Consider the following 16,644-nt stretch of genomic DNA (forward strand, 5'->3'; position numbering starts at 1 on the left):
GCCTGAGGGTCCCTGGACCGGGAACAATACTTTAATAGTTTTTTGTTGTGGCGGGACACCATCTTGTCTATGTGGGGAACCCCCCATAGACTTGTTAGTAGGAAGAAGACCTCCTGATGGAGGCTCCACTCTCCTGGATGTAGATCGTGTCTGCTGAGGAAGTCTGCTTCCCAGTTGTCCACTCCCGGAAGGAAAATTGCTGACAGAGCGCTTACCCGAGTCTCTGCCCTGCGAAGAATCCTTGTGGCTTCTGCCATTGCTGTTCTGCTCTTTGTGCCGCCTTGGCGGTTTATGTATGCTACTGCTGTCACATTGTCCAATTGGATCAGGACAGGCCGGTTTCGAAGAAGATGCTCCGCTTGTAGAAGGCCGTTGTAAATGGCCCTCAACTCCAGCATGTTTATGTGAAGAAGAGTTTCCTGACTCGACCATCTTCCTTGGAAGGTCACCCCTTGTGTGACTGCTCCCCAACCCCGGAGACTTGCATCCGTGGTCACTAGGATCCAGTCTTGGATCCCGAATCTGCATCCTTCTAAGAGGTGAGAGCTGTGTAGCCACCACAGGAGTGAGATTCTGGTGTTGGGGGATAGAACTATCCTCCAGTGCATATGAAGGTGGGATCCGGACCATTTGTCCAACAGGTCCCACTGAACACTCTGGCATGGAACCTCCCGAATTGGAGGGGCTCGTATGCCGCCACCATCTTCCCCAGCAATTGAATGCATTGATGAATGGAGACAGTTGGTGGTTTCAGAATGAGTTTTACCAAACTCTGAATTTCCAGTGCTTTCTCCGGAGGGAGGAACACTCTCAGCTGGACCGTCCCCAGAATCAGACCCAAAAATGCCAACTGGGTTGTTGGAATTAAGTGTGATTTCGGCAGGTTCAAGAGCCAGCCGTGCTGTTGTAGAAGCGACAGAGACAGTGCAATGTCCTGTACAAGTTTTTCCTTGGACCTCGCCTTTATCAGGAGATCGTCCAAGTACGGGATAATTGTAACTCCTCTTTTTCTGAGGAGAACCATCATTTCTACCATGACTTTTGTGAAAATCCTCGGAGCCGTGGCCAGGCCAAACGGCAACGTCTGAAATTGGTAATGAGTAACCTGGATTGCAAACCGGAGATAACTCTGATGAGGGGGATAAATGGGAACATGAAGGTAGGCATCCTTTATGTCCAAAGACACCATGAATTCCCCCTCCTCCAGGCTGGAGATCGCCGCTCGGAGAGACTCCATCTTGAATTTGAATTTCTTCAGGAAAATTTTTTGAGATTTTAGGTTGAGGATTGGTCGTACCGAGCCATCCGGCTTCGGCACTACAAATAGGCTTGAATAAAACCCTTCCCCTTGTTGCGCCTGGGGGACCGGGATCACAACCTGATTTTGACATAATTTTTGTATTGCTCCACAGACTAGAACTCTGTCTGTAAGCGAAACTGGTAAGGGTGATTTGAAAAAAACGGCGAGGGGGAACGTCTTGGAATTCCAGTTTGTACCCTTGGGTCACCATTTGTAACACCCAAGGGTCCAGGTCCGAGCAAACCCAAACCTGACTGAAAAGCCTTAGACGTGCCCCCACCGGTGCGGTCTCCTGTAAGGGAGACATGGCGTCATGCGGTGGATTTGGCGGAAGCCGGGGAGGACTTCTGCTCTTGTGAACTCGAGGAGGCGGAAGTTCTCTTGCCCCTTCCTCTACCTCTGGTAGCGAGGAAGAAGTTACCTCGGCCCTTTCTATATTTATTGGGCCGAAAGGACTGCATTTGATAGTGCGGTTTCTTCTGTTGCGCAGTAGCATTAGGTAAATAAGTAGATTTATCCGCTGTGGCCGCTGATACTAAATCAGTAAGACCGTCACCAAACAGTTCCCCACCCTTAAAGGGAAGAGACTCCATATTTTTCTTGGAATCAGCGTCAGCATTCCATTGATGAGTCCATAGCGCACGCCTAGCCGCAATTGACATAGCATTAGCCTTAGCCCCCAGGAGGCCAGCATCTCTTGCAGCCTCTTTCAAATATGTAGCCGCGTCCATGATATAACCAAGTGTCACTAGGATGCTATCCCTATCCAGAGTATCTAAATCCGCAGATAAACTTTCAGCCCATTTTTCAATGGCGCTACTAACCACGCTGATGCAATAAGCGGTCTAAGCTGCGTCCCCGTGGTAGTAAAAATAGCTTTTACAGTAGCCTCCTGCTTACGATCAGCCGGCTCCTTAAGAGTCGTTGACTGAGCCGCAGGGAGCGCTACCTGTTTAGACAAGCGTGCTAGGGCTTTGTCTACTGTGGGTGGTATTTCCCACTTATCCCTATCCGCTGCGGGAAAGGGGTATGCCACCTTGATCCTATTAGGAATGAGAAATTTCTTATCAGGTGTATTCCAAATGCCATCAAAAAGGTCATTTAGATCAAAACAAGGAGGAAAAGAAACCGAGCGTCTCTTTTCTTTGTAATTAAGGACCCTCGTTTCTGGTGTAAAGGGGTCCTCGTCAATACGTAATATGTCTTTGACAGCCACAATCATATATTGAATACTCTTAGCCAATTTAGGATCTAATCTAGAATCAGCATAATCGGCACCGGTATCAGAGTCCGTGTCGCTATCTGTGTCATCTAATTGGTCAACACCACGTTTTAGTGACCCTTGTAATAAAGCGTCATCTACTGATCTCTTCCAAATCTGCAGTTGAGAGTCAGATTCAGTAAACTTTTGATTTAATAGAGTAACATTAGCATTTAAAGCATTTAAAGCAGTTAACCAATCAGCAGTCGGCGGTGCCGACAGGACCCCCAAAGCATTTGGTGTCCCCAATAAATTATCCCCCTGAGAGGAAAATTCTGCCTTAGACATGTTGTCTCCCTAACAGCACCCAAAAGAAAGCCTGTGAGGGAACAAAAGGAAAGGAGCCAGCTCACACACCAGCGCCAAAGTGCAGGTCTGAAAACACCCTCAAGTGTCACAGAGCTGCAGCGCTATAATATGTATGTAAACAATCTGCCCCCCCTCGTTTTATAGCCCCTGGTACTTGCTGCTGTGAGGAAGGACCAGCGCTGCTGCTTGGAGGAGGAAATGGCGATGAGTGAGCCTGGAGGAAGAAGCCCCGCCCCAACATGGCGCGCTTCTTCCCGCTTATTTTTACATGTTTATCCTGGAGGGGGTTTGCGGGCAGTGCCGGGGCACTGTAGATATGCCAGCCTTATTTATGAGGTATTCTTAGCTCCCCAGGGCGCCCCCCGTCCCCCCCCCCCCCAGCGCCCTGCACCCAGCGGTGTGTACAGTCCGGGAGCCTGGCGCGCACTGAGCAAATCACGTTGCGCGGTACCTCTATATGCCGTCTTTGTTGAAGAGAAGATGTCTTTTCCTCACATACTCACCTGTCTTCTGACTTCTGGCTTGAAGAGGGGGGACGGCAAGCTGTGGGAGCGAGCATCCAGGAGAGCCCGGCGTTCATCTCCCCTCAGGAGCTGAAGGCATCTTGTCAGCAGCAGCAGAGCCCTGAAACTCAATAGAATTGGGTCTAGACTACTCCCCCCTCTTTCCCACGAAGCAGGGAGTCTGTAGCCAGCAGATCTCCCCAAAATAAAAAACCTAACATTAAGTCTTTTCAGAGAAACTCTAAGAGCTCCTCCGAGTGCCTCCATCTCGCAGGGCACATTTTCTAAACTGAGTCTGGGGAGGGATATAGAGGGAGGAGCCAGGTCACGCCCCCTTTGAAAGTCTTAAAGTGCCCATGTCTCCTGCGGATCCGTCTATATCCCATGGTTCTTTTGGTGTCCCCAACATCCTCAAGGACGTAATAGAAATAATTCCACACCGAAGAGCTTGCTTTTTTGATAGTTTGCCCAGGCATCACAATGGGCTTCTTCGTACCAAGGACAACAGGTGTCTCCCCGGGTGCCTGACTTAAACAAACCACATCACCATCAGAATCCTCCTTGTCAATTTCCTCCTCAGTGCCAGCAACACCCATATCGTCATCCTGGTGTACTCAACACTGACATCTTCAATTTGATTATCAGGAACTGGACTGTGGGTGCTCCTTCCAGCACTTGCAGGGGGCGTGCAAATGGTGGAAGGAGCCACCTCTTCCCATCCAGTGTTGGGAAGGTCAGGCATCGCTACCGCCGACACACTTGGACTCTCCTTGGGGATTTGTGATACCATCTCAGAATGCACAGTTCTTTTCTGTGCTCTTTCCAGCTTAACTCTTTTAATTTTTCTAGCTGGACGATGAGGGCTTCCATCGTCCTGTGAAGCTGAACCACTAGTCATGAACATAGGCCAGGGCCTCAGCCGTTCCTTGCCACTCCGTGTCGTAAATGTCATATTGGCAAGTTTACGTTTCTCCTCAGACGATTTCAATTTCTTTTTTTGGTTCTTTTTACTGAACTTTGGCTTTTTGGATTTTACATACCCTCTACTATCACATTGGGCATCGGCCTTGGCAGACGACGTTGATGGCATTTCATCGTCTATGTCATGGCTAGTGGCAGCAGCTTCAGCACTAGGAGGAAATGGTTCTTCTTGATCTTTCCCTATCTTATCCTCAACATGTTTGTTCTCCATTATTTTTTGGGAGTTATATGAGACAATATGCGGCACAGGAATGACTGATGAGACAGGACACTACCACTGGTCTGATGCAGCACAACACAACAACACTGTAAGGGACTTGTGGTTGTTGTTATTATTATTACACGGCAGCAGTGGACATATAGCAGCAGCGTATATCGTCACTGGAATGACTGATGAGACAGGACACTACCACTGGTCTGATGTGGTACAACACAGTCAACAGCACTTTATACAGCTACACTGGCAGGAGATTACACAAACACTGTGACTGCCTGGACTGATGCAGCACAATACACTGACTACACTGGACTGGACTGAGCAGCACAACACAGCACAAGACTTGCCACCCCACTTTCCCACCACCACACAGACACTGGAGGACGGAGACACGTCCTCTCACTACACTCTCCGAGACTGGAGTGAAAATGGCTGCGACGCGCGGCTCCTTATATGGAATCCAAATCCTGCAAGAATCTGACAGCGGGATGATGACGTTTTGCCGCGTTTGGGTTTCCGAGTTAGGCGGGAAAACCCGAGCCTGACTCGGATCCGGGCTCGGAAGGCAAAGTTCGGTAGGGTTCGGTTCTCTGAGAACCGAACCCGCTCATCTCTAATATATATATATATATATTAGTGATGAGCGGGTTCGGTTTTACTCGGTTTTACTCGGTTCTCAAAACGGCATCTTATTGGCTCACGGATGTCACGTGTTTTGGATAGCCAATAAGATGACGTTTTGAGAACCGAGTAAAACCGAGTAAAACCGAACCTCGCTCATCACTAATATATATATATATATATATATATATATATATTATATATATATATATATATATAATTATCTATTTATCTATATACAGTTTCACCGAAGATGCGGCACTCAGGCCTCATTCACAGCAAAGAAATGGCAGCAACACTTTTTATCAACGTTTCAGTTTTATCAACTGTTTTCAAGATCATAAATACAAACAACAAGCTCACCTTAATATACCAAACACCATCACCATGTGAGTTACCCGCAGCTGCGCTGCCCCAGTCGTGTCTGATGACGTCACCACGCCTCTGTCGCATCAGGTGATGTCATCACACCGCACACCATGTGACCATCACCAAGCACCCGTTGCCAAGCAACAGTACATAACAACAACATAATGCAGCGATGTATACATAATAGCGCATCAGCCCAATGTATAGTACAAAAGCTCAATACAGATCAAAGTATATAAAGATTAAGACAGTATTTGCACAATAAGAAAAAGAACATAGCATACATTAAGCGCCACAGACATCAGCATGCTTATAGCACGGTAGCAAGAAGAGTTAACATATCACAACATATGGGAATGCAGCAACTCACATATTGTACAGTATTTCAATTTCAAGACATTAATCCCATGATATTTTAATGCATATGGAGCGTAAAACATCAAATCTGAATCACAACTGTCATATTGACACAGATGTCACTGACGATTGCAAAACTCACCTAGAGGGACCTCCAATCTGCGAGTGGCAAAGCACAGTGTAACTCTGCAATAATTTATAGAAAACTGGTAAAAGAAATTGATTAATTGAGACCCTTAGGAAAAACAACATCTAAACCAGGCATTCCCAACCGCGCAGAGGCAGTAACTCTGGGAGGCAACGGAGTCAGCTGCCGCCGGGCTCCTGCTTTGAAGGGGGGCACCTCTCCTCCTGTTCCGTATGTTCACCGACATTAATCAATGAAGTTAATTGACAGCAGCCGGTATCTCTTCCGTAGCCGACTTCCCCACTAGCCACTACACCTTACAAATCACACCCTCTTTATTATAGATATACTGGAAGCAGACACCTTACTGATGAAGCTATTTGCTCCTATAAATGAAGCATGAGAATTCTGTCTATATGAAGTTATTTCTCTGACAATTACAAGTAACTTCATATAGTTAGAAATCTCCTACTTCCTATGCAAGAGCAGATATCTCCATCAGTAAGGTGCATGCTTCCAGTGTGATAGGTTGTGGGTTCTAATCCTCGATATGACACTTGCAAAATGCAAATTAATTGTCAGAGAAATAATCAGAGTGTGAGTGGCTGAGCAGATCTATGTAGTGTGTGGCTGGACCCCTACATAGATCTGCCTAGCTACAATGGTTTTGTAGTAGCTTCACATAGTTAGAATCTGCAGGATTGCTATGCAGGAGCAAATTATATATATATATATATATATATATATATATATATATATATATATATATATGGGGGCACCAATGTTTTTCTTGCCTTCGGGCAACTAGCACTGCAACCGCGACCTCAAGGCACACCAACAGTGCAGGTTTTAGTGATATCCAGGCTTCAGCACAGATGGTTAAATCAAAATAACTGAGGTACTAATTTACACCCCTTTTCCACTAGCTCCTTAAAACACGGGTAAATGCGCGGGGGCGCACATTTACCCGTGTTTTTCCCTAGTGGAAACGGGTCCCCTGGCAAATTCCCGGATCCAGTGATCCGGGAATCCTACCCGGGTAGCTAGCCGGGTTGAACACGTGTTGAACCCGGCTTGCTGTCCAGTGTGAACGGGAGCCGTGTTGAGGCGACACGGCTCCCGTTCACAGTGTATAGGGAGGGCGGCGCTGGGAGATCATGTGATCTCCCAGCGCCGCCCTTGCCGCGTCACTAGCCGCGTCACCAACCCGGCAATATGCCGGGTTGGTGAGCACTGCTGAAAGGGGGCTGTAGTACGGGTCGCAGCCGTGTCAGGCGACACGGCTGCGACCCGTGCTTAAAGTGGAAAAGGGGTATTTGTCACCTGTGCTCAAGCCTGGATATCACTAAAACCAGGACTGTTAGTGTGCCTTGAGGACAGAGGTTGGGAAACTCTGATCTAAACTGACACAGTAGTAATCCCGGTTCATTGTTGTTATTAGGAGAACATGCTATTATAGCAGACTTCTCTAGTTCACAGCAAATTGAATAACATTAGAAAAACAGTGCAACAGAGGATATGTAGTTTTTAACATGACATTGGTTCAATAATTTTGGGATTATTCTAATAACAGTAAGTGCCTTCTGAGTTATAAATACTGGTATCAATAATAATAAAAAATTCTGTTTTCTGTGTAATAACGCTTTGGTACATCTGAAATCACTGTTACTATTGGAAGTACTTTCAAAGCTGATAAACACTATACAGTGTAAACTGCAATGGTGACATTTTATGTTGTGCATTATGGCACATACAGATGGAGCTCTCCGCATCTATCCCTTTAATAAGATTAATTGAACCAGGGCAGTCGGACTTAATCCCCTGCTGTATTGTGCTCTCTGTATTGTATTGCAGCTGAGAACAATAGATGAAGGGCTTATGGGGGTCATTCCGAGTTGTTCGCTCGTTATTTTTTTTCGCTACGGAGCGATTAGTCGCAAACTGCGCATGCGCAATGTACGCAGCGCGCCTGCGCCAAGTAAATTAGCACAAAAGTTAGGTATTTTACTCACGGCCTAACGAGGATTTTTCATCGTTCTGGTGATCGTAGTGTGATTGACAGGAAGTGGGTGTTTCTGGGCGGAAACTGCCCGTTTTATGGGAGTGTGCGGGAAAAACGCAGGCGTGTCAGGGAAAAACGCGGGAGTGTCTGAAGAAACGGGGGAGTGGCTGGGCGTGTTTGTGACGTCAAACCAGGAACGAAACGGACTGAACTGATCGCAGTGTAGGAGTAAGTCTCGAGCTACTCAGAAACTGCTAAGAATTTTCTATTCACAATTCTGCTAATCTTTCGTTCGCAATTCTGCTACAGCTAAGATACACTCCCAGTAGGCGGCGGCTTAGCGTGTGCAATGCTGCTAAAAGCAGCTAGCGAGCGAACAACTCGGAATGAGGGCCTATGCTAATAAACCATGGTGTGCCTAGGTGCAGCAAAGAAGGAAAGATGAGCGTGGCTCCATCGGTCTAGTGAAAGAAATTGTTACCTAGAAACCACTACACTCAGTATATGTTGGACAAGTGCTCTGCAGGGGTGTAGTATGGTATGCCGACTGTCGGGGTCCCAGCGCACAGCATACCGGCGCCGGAATCCTGATCGCCGGCATATCGACAGCTGGGCGAGCGCAAATGAGCCCTTGCGGGCTCGCTACGCTCGCCACGCTATCTATTCTCCCTCCAGGGGGGGTCGTGGACCCCCAAGAGGGAGAAAAGGTGTCGGTATGCCGGCTGTCGGGATTCTGGCGCCGGTATACTATGCACCGGGACCCCAACAGCCGGCAAACTGAAGACCACCCCTCTGCAGGGAGCTGTTCATGACAGGTTATTTAGAGATCATTGTTTATTCAGGAAAAGATCTCAGTGGTTGGATATACTTAACCTGCAACAAGAGACATTTTTATATTTTCACTTTTGCTTACCGACAATAGATTATCTCACTAATATACCTAATATACATAAAATAGGAAAGGATTTCCTATTGGGTACATCTACACATGGAAGGGATTACTCTGACATCCCTATTGTAGAATTGGACAATCCTGAATAAGACTAAGTAGGTGGGCTCTGTTCTTATAGACAAACGAGAACAGGGATTGCAATTGAGTCAATACTATAGTTTTCTTTTTTCCCGGGCTGGCAAATATCTTGCCTATGTCATGCCTACCAAAATATTTTTAGACAGATAATAATAAAAGTTAAGTTTTAATATAACTTCACTATACAATACAAAAAGAGTGCACCACCAAGGAAGGCTTCTCAGGCTAAAACCCACCGGGTGGTCTTGCCGAACCCCTTAATCTAGTAACAATACTTCCCTGATTATTCGCCCAGCCGACAAAGGCGGGGGCATCATATTGCAGGATACTGCTGATTATGAGATTGAAATTTACCATCAACTATCTGACCCTTCTGTTTATAAAAAACTGAATGTGGACCCAACCTCTAAATTTAGGAAACAAGTACGTGAAGTCTTAACTTTGGCCTGTGATGCTACACTGATTAATGAGGAATTATTATCGGTATTGGTACCTTCACACCCTGTGGCTCCCATACTTTAGACACTTCCGAAAATCAATAAGGGAGTAACCCCACCCCCTGGAAGACCGATTATATCGACACGTGGCTCCCTTTTTCAGCCAACATCGATCTGGATAGACTCAATATTACAATCCGTTGTTCAGAAGCATAGGGATTTCTTATTAGATAGCACTATGCTTTTGAACAAATTGGAAGAGCTAACAGACATACCAGATGATCTCTGCTTATTACTGCCGATGTATCTAGTCTATACATGGTAATACCACACAATGAGGGAATTGCCTCTGTTAGGGAGCTACTGAGGGGTGAAGGATCCATGACACCGAGTCATGCTGAGATCATTCTACTGGCACTGGAAATGATCCTTAAAAATAATTTCTTTATGTTTTTGGCAGTATTTACTATTTGCAGTTGACTGGCTGCACTATGGGGTCCTCAGTGGCTCCTGCGTATGCAAATACATACATGTTCCAGATTGAGGACGAATTGTTTTTTATGGACCTTGATGTGTCTGCTAACATTTCGTTCTACATCAGGTTTATCGATGATCTCCTGATTTTTTGGAATGGACCTCGTGATAAATTTGTCAGATTGATGGAGGTCCATAATCTAACATGTAGGCCAGTAAAGTTCACCTATACCATTAATCAGGAGGTCATCGATTTCCTTGATGTACGAATAATGAAAAATGGTAACACCCTCATGACTACATTGTTTACAAAAGCTACAGATAGAAATTCCCTATTGGAATATCAGAGCTGTCATCCGCAGTGGCTCAAACTTGGTCTACCTTACTCTCAAATGCTCCGGGTTCACAGATTAAATAGTAATCTCGATAGAACCGTGAGTCAACTGGACACTATGATAGAGCAATTTATTATGAGAGGATAAAACAAACAACATCTGTTGAACACAAAAAAAAATGTGTATTAGCTATTGATAGTTGTAATTTGCTTAGGCGCAGGGTCGGACTGGCCCACAGGGGTACCAGGGAAACCACCGGTAGGCCCCACTGCCTGAGTGCCCACTCCTTCATCTAGGGATCAGGTTCCAGACTGTACACTTGTATTATACATGGTCGATATGTTGCATTACACTGCACTAGACTATTGTGTATTTCAAGCCTCTGTGGAGGCTGGCCACACCCTTAAGTATGGGCCCCTATCACTGCATTCCCCCGGTGGGCCCTTCATGCCCCAGTCCGACACTGCTTAGGCGTAACCCTAGGGATAGCGTAAATAACAAACTACCGTGGGTGTCCCAATATACCACAGCCTCACCAGCGGCTCGATCAATCTCTAATAGATTGTGGCCACTGATTACATCAGACCCTGTTGTCAGATTGACTAATACCTCCTTAATGCCCTGCTATTCTAGGGGGAGAAATCTACGCAATATTCTTGTTAAGACTAACTATAACTCAAAATCGCTATACACTAAAAGTAATTTTATGGCTTGCAAAAAACTTGGTTGTTTCAGATGTAAGTAGCTGAGGAGATAGCTCACTGAGGCAACGTGTATATCAGGATAGAGGGATGAGAAGAGGCTGAGCACTGATCTGAGGAGATAGCTCAGTGAGGCCATTTGTGTATTAGGTTGGATGACTGAGAAGAGGCTCAGCAAAAAGCTGATGAGATAGCTTTAAGAGGCCATTTGTGTATCAGGTTGGATGACTGAGAAGAGGTTCAGCAAGAAGCTGAGGAGATAGCTTTAAGACACCATTTTTGTATCAGGTTGGAGAACTGAGAAGAGGCTCAGCAAGGAGCTGAGGAAAGAACTCGGAGATGCCACTTGTGTATCAGGTCAGAGAACTGAGAAAAGGCTCAACAAGGAGTTGAGGATAGAGCTCAGTGTGGCATTTGTGTAGAAGGTCAAAGGGATGAGAAGAGACTCAGCAAGGAGCAGAGGAGAGAACTCAGAAAGGCCATTTGTGTATCAGGTTGAAGGGATGAGAAGAGGCTCAGCACTGATATGAGGAAAGAGCTCAGTGAGGACATTTGTGTGGTTGGAGGTCTGAGGAGAGGCTCAGCAAGTAGCTGACAAGAAAGCTCAGTGAGGCCATTTGTGTATCAGGTCAAAGGGATGAGAAGTGGCTCAGCAAGTAGCTGACAACAAAGCTCAGAGAGGCCATATGTGTATCAGGTCAGAGGATTAAAAAGAGGCTCAGAAAAGAACTAAGGAGAGAGCTCAGTAAGGTCATTTGTGTATCAGATTGAAGTACTGAGAAGAGGCTCAGCAAGGAGCTGAGGAAAGAACTCAAGGTGGAATTTTTATATCAGGTTGAAGTACTGAGAAGAGGCTTAGCAACGAGGTACGGTAATAGCTCAGTGAGGCCATTTGTGTATCAGGTTGGAGGACGGAGAAGAGGCTCAGCGAGTAGCTGACAAGAAAGCTCAGTGAGGCCATTTGTGTATCAGGTCAAAGGGGTGAGAAGAGGCTCAGCAAGTAGCTGAGATGAGAGCTCAGTAAGGCCATTTGTGTATCAGGTTAGAGGACCGAGAAAAGGCTCTGCGAGGAGCTGAGGTGAGAGCTCAGTGCGGCCATTTGTGTATCAGGTTAGAGGGATGAGAAGAGACTCAACAAGGAGCTGAGGAAATAGCTCAGAGAGGACATTTGTGCATCAGGTCAGAGAGATGAGAAGTGATTCTCAGCAAGGTGCTGAGGAGAGAGCTCTAAGAGGCCATTTGTGTAACAGGTTTGAGAGGGATGAGAAGAGGCTCAGCAAAGAGCTGAGGAAAGAGCTCAGTGATGCCATTTGTGTATCAGATCCGAGTACTGAGAAAAGGCTCAATAATGAGCTGAGAAGAGTGAGGTTATTTGTATTTCAGGTCAGAGGACTTAACAGAGACACAGCAAGGAGCTGAGGGGAGAGACTGAGCAGCAGAACTTTTGAGAAAGGCTGCTATAGTCCTCAGAGGGCCTGATTTAGAGATGGATGCAGGAGACCCTCTACTCACAGGTTCCTGATTAGCAATGACTGTTCTGTGTATGCACAGAACGTGCCTTGCAATGTCGTCCGTAGTATCCCTGTGCTGTTGCCTGATTGACAGGCCGCAACATTGAGGGGTTGGGGAGGGGGCAGGGGGAATGCCTGCATTCCCGGAAATGGGGGAGTGTCACTCCCATTTTTTGGGATGGGAGATGGGTTGTGTCTCCAGCTCCAACCCCCAATCTGTGTCTCCAGCCGGCCCCCCACACTCAGGCCCTGCATGCACAGAAACTTGTATTCTTCTGTGTCGTATGGTTGTGACTGTCCTCTTCATGTTCTAGTCAGCTCCCGGACTCATCCTCTGTGTGACTGCAGTGTGGCGCATGCAGTGGTGCCGAGAGGGGGATAGTGGGTTCTCTATACCCTGGCCCACAGTGATTGGAGGGGCCCGGCTGGTCCTGTTGCACCCCTCTTTCCCCATTGCAGGCAGCACTTCGGGAAGGCAGAGAGAGAGACCAAGAGGACTGACTGCTGCTGCAGCCTCTTTTCCCAGCCCAGAACACAGCACATGCTGCTTTGTGCTGGGCTGGGGAGAGAAGCAGCTGCAGAAGCAGTAAGTCCTCTCTCTTCCACGATTGCACTAGTCCGCCTGCCGTCCATCACCCGCCAGTACCTTCACCATCAACGCCTAGTGTCGTGCACATATAACCTATTACTTTTTACATTTCTAATGAGGGGGTCAGTCCACAACTCCCTGCATTGGCCACATCCTCTTCCAGTACCATGGCCCGGCAGAGCTGTCATGGTGTCATGCATGCCTTGTTTAAAAAAAAAAAAAACACTTCTCGGTCTGGGCTTGTTACTGCATTCCCGGCAGTCACCCCTCCCCCTGATGGCAGCCCTGGTTGTCCAGAAGGTCTGCCAGAAGTAAGCTGCCAAGGCCTTAGCAACTGTGTATGAATTTGCAGTTGCACCTCAGAAAACGGTTGTGTCATGCCTGCGTTTGACTCGCCACCACCTGCTTGACTGTCCATCAATCTGCATACAACTTCTCAGCCACCATTGGTTATCAAACTTGGTGCATGTGCAGAGAGACTCTGATGCATGCACAGTACAAAAAAACTTGCTTTTGGGGGCTTATTTAGGTTTTTTTGCAAACCAAAAAAGCACACTAACAGGCAAACCCATGTGCATTGCAGGTGGGGCAGATGTAACATGTGCAGAGAGAGTTAGATTTGGGTGGGTTATTTTGTTTCTGTACAGGGTAAATACTGGCTGCTTTATTTTTACCCTGCAATTTAGATTTCAGTTTGAACACACCCCACCCAAATCTAACTCTCTCTGCACATGTTACATCTGCCCCACCTGCAATGCACATGGTTTTGCTTGTTAGTGTGCTTATTTGGTTTGCTAACAATCCTGAATAAGGCCCTTAGGGTGACATTTACTAAGCAGTGATAAGAGCGGAGAAGTGAGCCAGTAGAGAAGTTGCCCATGGCAACCAATCAGCACTGAAGTAACATCTATAATTTGCATACTATAAAATGATACAGAGCTGCTGATTGGTTGATGGGGCAACTTCTCCACTGGCTCACTTCTCCGCTCTTATCACTGCTTAATAAATGTCCCCCTAAATCCCCAAACATTGGCATTGCAATCACCTCAGCACCAGCAGGCTGTGCTCCTAACTCAGTATACCAGGTAGATACATAGGGGGAAGTCAGACCTGATCGCTAGGCTGCGTTTCCGTACAGCGGGCGTTCAGGTCTAAACTGTGCATGCGCATGCACGCAGGGCCGTCTTTTCGTATGGGCTCAATGGGCTCTTTCCCAAGGGCCCTAAGAGAATAAGGGCCCTAGGCTGATAGCTGAGGGTCTCCTCTTTCCAGGGGTACCAGATTTTTGAAAATCGGCCCTGGGGAACCGGAGATATCCGACTTGAAAGCAGTGGTCCCCATCCAAGCCTATTAATTGCTCTTCCCAGCCTGATATCTCGGGTTCTGTCTGCCTTAGAGTATTTCTGAGGGTATAAAACAAAAGCTGTGGCTCTCCCCTTTTGGTGGACACTGGCAGCTTGTCTCTACTATGTCCAGAACCAGAGATATTAGCCTTCAAGCAGCTGGTCCCTGCTCCACACGCCTGGTATGCAGTTTTATATATTCGTTGGTGGATTGCTCTGGCTCCTGAACTCTGATCCCCAAGTCCCCAGAACCATCTGAAAGGTGGGCCTCTCTTGTTTTTTTATCCCATTCAAAGCTAAGAAATATATTTTCAGGAACTTGAGATATCTGCAGTCAAGCAAGCTGACCTCCCACCGGAAAATGATAAATATTAAGCCCACTCCACTATCCACCCCTCCCCTACGTATTAAACACCCCCTATCACCCTGGAAGTCATGTACCAGGGCTTCTTCATTCAGCCAAATGCCCCCTTCTACAGTTTAGCCCCATCTGTGCAGTAAAGGAGTAATTAGAGAAATTACTGCTCCAGGTCCTACATGCTGAGCGGAAGATAGAACACCCCCTACCGCCCGCAGGACATCAAAGCTGCTGCTGATAGCTCCCCCACCCCTACCACTGGAGGATGAGTAGGGGGCCCAGTGCATTGCTGTGCCCAGGGGCCTACACTGCTGTTAAGACGGCTCTGTATGCACGGCAATGCGCAGGTGCGTCGCATGGGTACAAAGCAGATTGCCGCTCAGCGATGGCTTTGTGCGAAGAATCCATTCGCACGGGCGAACTCAAGGAGATTGACAGAAAGAGGGCGTTTGTGGGTGGCAACTGACCGTTTTCAGGGAGCGGTTGGAAAAACGCGGGCGTGTCCAGGCGTTTGCAGGGCGGGTGTCTGACGTCAATTCCGGTCCCGGACAGGCTGAAGTGATCGCAGCGGCTGAGTAAGTCCTGGGCTGCGCAGAGACTGCACAAGATCTGTTTGTACATCTCTGCTACACATGCGTTCACACACTTGCACAGCGAAAATACACTCTCCCTGTAGGTGGTGACTATCTGATTGCAGCAGTGCAAAAATCTCTTGCTAGCTATCAGGTCTGAATTACCCTCATATATACTCCCGTATACTGCATTAATAATACAGATAGCATGATACTTATTTAGGACAGTTTAACAAACAGTAATAACATTATTTTAGCTATATATGTATCAGAATCAGAATCAGCTTTATTGGCCAGGTGTACTCACGTACACTAGGAATTCTTTGTGGTACAATGCATCGCCAAGCAGCAACATGGAGGAAAAAAACGTAGCATACATTACAAACATTACACATATGAGTTCATACTGCACATATGCAACTGTACAGTAGACATATTATACATTTAAGACTAAACACAAAGGCTGCTTGGCAGAGCAGCACCGAGGCAGCCATCCGCGGCGCCAACTAGAACTCACACAATGCACATAATACAGAAGAATTAAGTATTACATCAAAAGATAAACCACACAGATAAAGACACAGAAAGAATAATGCATGATTGGTGTAGGCATTTTGAGTAATAACCTCCAGGGGTTGTGTATTCCACCATCACAAGGCACCAGGTGCGGCAGCCATCTTAGGCGCACTGCGTAGGATTACCCAGGGTGGAATAGTCCACCCCTAGAAGAGAACACAAAATGGGGAGATTGCAGAGTCCTTAAGATATAACGTAGTTGATTGTAATGAGATCTATACATTAAATTAAAATCCATTTTACATACTGAGTAGGAGAGAGAAGTAAATAACTAGTATATACTGTACATACCCCATAGAGTCACCATGACCAGAATCAGCAAACAAGACATAGTGATACCTCACTGAGTGCAATGCAGTCTGACACTAACACTAATGATGGTGATTTATTGCAATTACCATATGTAGTCTAATTAGGGTCTCTGCTCAGTAAACGCTGTGTTTATATTTCCGGACGAGGAAACACAGAAAGGGATGAAATAAGAAGGCATTATTTCAAGATATGAAACTCTGTGTCTAATCATAAAATCATCTTAGAAAATGACACAGTTCCCTTTTCCTCCCTGCAACCACTTTATTTATAAAACATGAAAAAAATATTCCACAACTCCATAAATACTCTGTTAATAGCAAGAGAATAGAAAATGCGCATAAATAGGGGACATTGCTGTT

General features: G+C 46.5%; 1 protein-coding gene across 3 annotated transcripts in view; it reads right to left on the bottom strand.

The window, feature by feature from the left end:
- Positions 1-16,413, bottom strand: part of LOC134935990 (uncharacterized) — a 104,908-nt gene extending 88,495 nt beyond the window's left edge. For all 3 annotated transcript variants that reach the window (XM_063930861.1, XM_063930860.1, XM_063930859.1), the window contains exon 1: positions 16,265-16,413. In XM_063930861.1, the coding sequence (XP_063786931.1) occupies positions 16,265-16,304 (40 nt within the window). In that variant the 5' untranslated portion in view covers positions 16,305-16,413. The remainder of the gene's footprint in view (positions 1-16,264) is intronic.
- Positions 16,414-16,644: the final 231 nt, after the last annotated feature.

The sequence above is a fragment of the Pseudophryne corroboree genome, chromosome 6, assembly GCF_028390025.1.
Source record: "Pseudophryne corroboree isolate aPseCor3 chromosome 6, aPseCor3.hap2, whole genome shotgun sequence".
Classification (NCBI taxonomy): Eukaryota; Metazoa; Chordata; class Amphibia; order Anura; family Myobatrachidae; genus Pseudophryne; species Pseudophryne corroboree.